Source organism: Sinocyclocheilus anshuiensis, unplaced genomic scaffold, assembly GCF_001515605.1.
Source record: "Sinocyclocheilus anshuiensis isolate Anshui unplaced genomic scaffold, SAMN03320099.WGS_v1.1 scaffold62, whole genome shotgun sequence".
NCBI classification, from domain to species: Eukaryota; Metazoa; Chordata; class Actinopteri; order Cypriniformes; family Cyprinidae; genus Sinocyclocheilus; species Sinocyclocheilus anshuiensis.
This window is the reverse complement of record NW_015544180.1, coordinates 697172-704123: the sequence shown is the minus strand read 5'-3', so window position 1 is coordinate 704123 and position 6952 is coordinate 697172. Positions and strand designations below refer to the sequence as shown.

Below are 6952 nucleotides of genomic sequence, written 5' to 3'. Positions count from 1 at the left end.
ACATTTTACTGTTTTTGCTGTACTTTGGATCAAATAAATGCAGCCTTGGTGAGCAGAAGAGACTTCTTAAAAAAAAAAAAAAAAAAAAACATTATTAATCTTACTGAACCCAAACTTTTGAATGGTAGAGTACATTTTATATAATATATATTTAAAATTGTAAATAATGTATGTAATTTATGTGACCCTGGACCACAAAACCAGTCATAAGGGTACATTTTCTGAAATTAAGATTTATACATCACCCTAAAGCTGAATAAATAAGCTTTCCATTAATGTATGGTTTGTTAGGATAGGACAATATTTGGCCGAGATACAACTATTTGAAAATCTGGAATCTGAGGGTGCTAAAAAATCTAAATATTGAGAAAATCATCTTTAAAGTTGTCCAAATTAAGTTCTTAGCAATGCATATTACTAATCAAAAATGAAGTTTTGATATATTTACGGTAGGAAATTTACAAAATATCTTCATGGAACATGATCTTTACTTAATATTCTAATGATTTTTGGCATAAAATAAAAATCTATAATTTTGACCCATACAATGTATTATTGGCTATTGCTACAAATATACCCCAGCGACTTAAGACTGGTTTTGTGCTCCAGGGTCACAAATTGTATAACGATTGTGTAAAAAGTTGTATTTTAAATTAAAAGTATTTATAAATTGTCACATTTGTTGTATTGTCTTTAATTTGCAGTATGCTGATGTAAAGTATGTAAAATTTGCCTTAAAACAACTGACTCACAATTGAGAACTACAGAAAAACTCAAAAGTAAAACAAGTACAATAAAAGGTTAAATGCAAAAATTTTAATGGACCTAAAATAGACTACATTTTTATATGTAAAATACCATATTTTATGTTTTCCTTTTATTTTTTGGGGTGAAATAAAACTAAAAATTAGTGCTGTCAAACGATTAATCGCGATTAATCACATCCAAAATAAAAGTTTTTGTTTACAAAATATGTGTGTGTACTGTGTATATTTATTATGTATGTATAAATACACATGCATGTATATATTTAAGAAAAATATGTTATGTTTATATATTAAATATATTTATGTATAATATAAATTATATTAATATAAATATATACATGTAAATATTTTCAAAATATATCCTGTATGTGTATCTTTATATATACATAATAAATATACACAGAACACACACATACATATTTTGTAAACAAAAACTTTTATTTTGGATGCGATTAATCGCGATTAATCGTTTGACAGCACTACTTAAAAATATATATAAATTTTTTGTGAGATTTACTTCAGTAAAATCACTGCAACAACAGTCTTAAGGGCTTATTGTTTTTATAAAACTGTCACCATAAAAATTATGAAATAATTTAATTCTGCGTGCAGCCCACAGGAACTCAAACGCTGACTGAGTTTGATGTCAAATGGAGACACTGGCACGAGGAGTGTGACCGCTGTCTCCAAGACAACACCTTCGCTAGCAACCGTCACCTGGAGACCATCTGCAAGGTGCGGAGTCCTGACCTCTGCTGAGCTGTGACTGAAGCTGCTGAGAGCGTGTGATCCTGACTCTGTCTGTCTCCGTCAGATCCTGGTCGGTGATGAAGACACGATACTGGAGCAGAAAGAGCTGCTGAGCACCTGGTATCACTTCCTGGTCACGCGGCTGCTCTTCACTCACCCGACCATCAAACCGCCCGATCTGCACTACTACGCACAAGTACATACAACCAGTCCTAATCTACTGTCATTGAGATACTGTTATAGTTTTTATTTATTTTTATTTTAATTTTTTTTAATGTCTATCTAGTTTTTATTAATTTGTATTTCAATTTTAGTTTTAGTTATTTTAGAACATCTCGTTAAACTTGGCAATTAGCTGAATTAAAATTAGTTAAAAATAAATATTATTTACTATTTTATTTTAATTCCGATAAATATATTTATTTTTATATTGTGATTTTTTTTTTAATGTTTTTTTTTTTTATCAGTTGGTTGAGTTTTTAGGCATTTTTAAAGGTGTCTATGTGGTTTTTATAAATTTTTAATCCAGTTTTAGTTACTTTAGTACATCGAGTTAAGCTCTTGCCCTGGCAATTAGCTGAAATAAAATAAGTTTAAAAAATAATAAATAAAATCATAAAATAATAATAAAAACATTGAAAAGTTTTGAATATTTTATTTCAGTTCAATTTGAATATTTTGAATTATTTTTCATTTTTATTTATTTAAAGTTTTAGTAGTTTCGTTTTTTGTCATTTTTTATTATATATTTTTTATTTCAATTTTAGTTTTAGTTATTTTAGTACATCATGTTAAACTAAATGAAAATTAGAAACAGAGCCTTGACAACTAGCTGTAATAAAATAAGTTGAAAAGAAAATGTTTTTTAATATTTAATTTAATTTTATATTTATTTTTTCAATATTTTGAATTAGTTATATATATATATATAGTCAAGTTAAATGAAAATTAGAAATGTTGCTTTGAAAGCTAGCCGGAAAAAAAAAAAAAAAAGGTAACAAATTGTTTTATAGGTTTAGTGTGAGCTAACTATAATAACCCTGCATGCAGCACAAGTAAAGCTGCCAGATATCATACAAACAGCTGAGAATTAGTCATGCAATGATATCCGAACTTGATTTGATCATTTCACTGTGAATAAATCTATGAACTCCATATATCATACTGACCCTGTGTTGGTGTTGCAGTCGAGCATGAGCATGTTTCTGGGTCTGCGGGCGTCTCCGGAGCCTCTGGACATCATCCTGCTGTCGGCCTTTGAGTTTGACCTGCATCAGGTGATCAAAGACTGCAGGTGTGTTAACACTCTCTCAGTGCAGACGCACGTTCATCAGAAGAGTCTGTGAATCCTCCAAACTAACACCGATGTTTGATGTCTCTGCAGCATCGCGCTCAATAACTGGTGGTTCGTGGCTCATCTGACGGACCTGCTGGATCACTGCAAACTCCTGCAGTCGCACAACCTCCAGTGCGTATCTCACATCAGATCAAGCGCTCAGATCTGACATGCTAATGATTGCACACTTATAATCTCAAATCAAGATTTCTTACCCATAAAAAGTCATATTTGAGTGTTTATAAGGCCATTTTCCATTCATATATGTAAATGAAAGCCTGCAGATTCATGTGGCTCTTTGAGAAGGTTTTGGTTGATGTGATGCACACATTGCTGTTCTGGTTTTGTGTGTTTGTAGTTTTGGGTCTAATCTGCGTGAGTTTCTGGTTTTGGAGTACGCCTCGGGTCTCTTCACACATCACAGGTGATTAAAAGCCATTATTTATCTCTGCAGACTGAGGACTAAAGAGTTCAATCTCATTAAAACTAGTCTAGCCCACACTTTACCCTAAAAGAAAAATAAAAAAATTATATTTTACACAAAATAATTTTTATGAAGCTATATAAAAATTTTCATGACAGCAAATTTCCCCATCTTTGTAAAGCATTACTTTATTTTCTTTATGCAAAATATAAATATTTATAAAATAAGTATTATAAAAATTATATTTAAAATATTATATGCGATTAATCGCATCCAAAATAAGTGTTTGTTTACATAATATGTGTGTGTGTTCTGTGTATATTTATTATGTATATATAAATACATACTCATACAGTATATATTTAGAAAATATTTACATGTATTTACATGTTTATATTTATATAAATATATTTAATATACAAATATAACATTTTTCTTAAATATATGCATGTGTGTGTATTTATATATACATAATAATACATATACACAGTACACACATTATGTAAACAAAAACTTATTTTGGATACGATTAATCGTTTGACAGCACTATTAATAATATATTCAGTAACATTTTTATATTATGCAATTATATTTTTTAGATAATTTTTAGATAAATTTCATAATTTGATACATTTAATATATAATAGACATATATGAATTAATTTATATTAATATAAATTTGTTAATTTATATTTCATTTATTAAATATAATATATTATTACATTTTGTTCATTTGTAATTTATCAATATATAATTTATTATATTTATAATTTATTAATATATAATTTATAAATACAATTATTTCAATTTACATTTACTGTAATCATTTTTTTAATATGACTCACATATTCTTGACTGAGCGAATCTTGATTCACCCAATAATCTGGTTCAGTTATGAACTACTCAGAATAATGTAGTTATAATACGTGTGTGTGTGTGTTAGTCTGTGGCAGCTGGCGGTGGATTATTTCGATCACTGTCCTGAGTTCGGTCGCGTGTATCTGGAGCTGCAGATCGAGAGAGTCCCACTCGACACTGAACGCAAAGCTATTAAAGTCCTGCGAATCTGTGAGGACAGACAGATGAGTGAACAGGGTGAGTGACCTCAACTATCTCCGAGTTTCAGATTTAACACCACATTAAAATAATAAACAGTGATTGATGGCTTTACAAGCTCGTCCTCTTCTTGCCTAAATGAGCAGCTCTTTTCCACAGTAATCTTCAGTGAGGACAGGATCTTATTCTGTGAAACAAAGTCATTGATACATGATGATATGTGTGTTTCAGTGCGCAGTATATGTAAGATTATGGCTAAAAGAGCTCTGAGGAACAACAGACTGGGATCTGCTCTGTCCTGGAGCATCAGAGCCAAAGACGCTGCGTTCGCTACGCTCATCTCGGAGAGGTTACACACGATATTTCTGTCTGTCTACAATATCCATAAGGCAGTATATGTAAGATTATGGCTAAAAGAGCTCTGAGGAACAACAGACTGGGATCTGCTCTGTCCTGGAGCATCAGAGCCAAAGACGCTGCGTTCGCTACACTCATCTCGGAGAGGTTACACACGATATTTCTGTCTGTCTACAATATCCATAAACTGTTATATTGCTCTTTTTACCTAACCCATGCTTTTTTTTCCACAGGTTTCTTCAGGATTACTGTAACAAAGGCTCTTTCACAGATCTGGATCTGTTGGATAATCTGGGTCCTGCCATGCTGCTCAGTGACAGACTGACGTTTTTAGGTACAATATGAGAGACCGATGCCATTTATGTGATTTATCGGTGCAGAAGAGTCGCTATAATTCAGTGTGTGTCATATTTCAGTCCGCCGTTCATTCTCAGATCTGCTTTACACTGCTTTCATTCAGCTTTCCTGTGATCGATTCTTCAGCCACATTCATTTCAAAGAACAAACATGTTTGTCTTTCATGTAATAACTTGCTCATCAAGTATTGATATTGAACAAAAGCTAAAGCTAGTCATTGTTTTTAGCAAATGCACATTCAGCTTTACACCATCCAGTCAATTCCCAATTGATAAAAGCATGTTTTTCTTTTCTAACATACTGTTTCGCTTTAAAAGATGTCATGCTACAGATGTAAAAGTGGTTTCTAATGCCAGATCATGTTTCCTTTAAGAAAGTCTTTTATCCATGAGATGCATGACTCTGTGTGTGTTTGTAGGAAAGTACCGTGAGTTTCACAGGCTCTACGGTGAGAATCGTTTCTCCGAGGCGGCCAAACTCCTGCTGTCCCTCATGACGGCAAAGATCGCCCCGCGCAGTCTGTGGATGACGCTGCTGACCGACGCGCTGCCGCTGCTGGAGCAGAAAGAGGTCAAGACACAGACAACTCATGCTTTACAATCACATTTTACTTTAGTCAAGAAATTTGTAGAAACAATGAATATTTGTCTACAGAACTTCAACCATTTAAGCTGTACTGTAGCAGCTTAAACCATAAAGGTTGACCATTAGTGGTGTTTAGCATTCATCTGTGGTGTTTTGTTTGTTTGCATGTAAAGGTGATCTTCTCAGTGGATCAGACGTATGAGCTCATGTCCTGTCTGGAGGAGCTGAACTTGGTAACCAAAGACTCAAGCCAGACAGACCAGGTACGAATCATCTAGAACAGTGTTTCTCAACCCTGGTCCTGGGCGCCCCCCAACACTGCACATTTTGTGTGTCTCCCTTATCTGACACCTATTTCAGGTCCTGGAGTTTCTTTTAATGAGCTAATGAGTTGAATCAGGTGTGTTTGATTAGGGAGACACACAAAATGTGCAGTGCTGGGGGGCGCCCAGGACCAGGGTTGAGAAACACTGATCTAGAACATCCCAGAGATGCTCATTATAATGTTTAGTTGTGAATTAGGATGTTTCTAAGTTGTTTTTCTTCTGTTTCAGGATGAAGATATCGAGTCCACGAAGACGGAGCTCCTGCGACTGGCTCTGGCCCGTAACCTCGCCATGGCCATCGTGAAAGAGGGAACAATAGAAACATAAATTCATCTGATCATCCAATCAATCACTTACAGCTGTTTTTCACTCTATTTGTGTCCTGTACATAATTCATAAACATGACTTCTTTTATAAAACTTTTTCCAGTATTTGCAAAAAAAACGAATTTGTCTTCCTTATTCATTTCTTTTGCCTTTATATAAAAGGTCTGATGAGGGAAAACTTGATTGTTCATGCTCTTTTGAATTACAATTTTAGGTACAGCAACTTAAATGGCCTATTAACTAAGAATTATACAGAGATGGAAAAAATACCATAAACCGACTACTGTAATTGTTTTTAGTGCAAGAAACCTCAGCATGGGGTTGATTTAAGTAGCATTTGACGCTAATAGTTATCGTTCTCAGCGTGAACAAGCCTTTATTGTACAGTTGTGACATAGCTACTATCACTTCACAAAAAGCGGATGAGCAAAACATCAGGGATTCAGAAGAGGGAAATCTCATAAATCCGTTTTTCACAGTGGGAAAAGGTTAGACACCCTCAAACATCTTCATTTATTATTTTGAATCATTTATAATGTCATCTCATAGCAGCTGCAGTTCAGACTAATTTAGTTAGGCTGTCTAATTTACAAATGCAAATCAACTTGAATTGGTGTTTGCATCCCATTTTGGCTATTTATATTTGGAGTAAATGTAAGTCATGACTT

General features: G+C 33.3%; 1 protein-coding gene across 1 annotated transcript in view; it reads left to right on the top strand.

The window, feature by feature from the left end:
• Positions 1-6519, top strand: part of LOC107696313 (nuclear pore complex protein Nup85-like) — a 10935-nt gene extending 4416 nt beyond the window's left edge. The window contains exons 8-18 of the mRNA XM_016496600.1: positions 1380-1502; positions 1582-1713; positions 2705-2811; positions 2902-2985; positions 3212-3277; positions 4221-4372; positions 4565-4682; positions 4924-5024; positions 5466-5617; positions 5806-5895; positions 6187-6519. Of these exons, the coding sequence (XP_016352086.1) occupies positions 1380-1502; positions 1582-1713; positions 2705-2811; positions 2902-2985; positions 3212-3277; positions 4221-4372; positions 4565-4682; positions 4924-5024; positions 5466-5617; positions 5806-5895; positions 6187-6285 (1224 nt within the window). The 3' untranslated portion in view covers positions 6286-6519. The remainder of the gene's footprint in view (positions 1-1379; positions 1503-1581; positions 1714-2704; positions 2812-2901; positions 2986-3211; positions 3278-4220; positions 4373-4564; positions 4683-4923; positions 5025-5465; positions 5618-5805; positions 5896-6186) is intronic.
• The last annotated feature ends 433 nt before the right edge of the window (positions 6520-6952 follow it).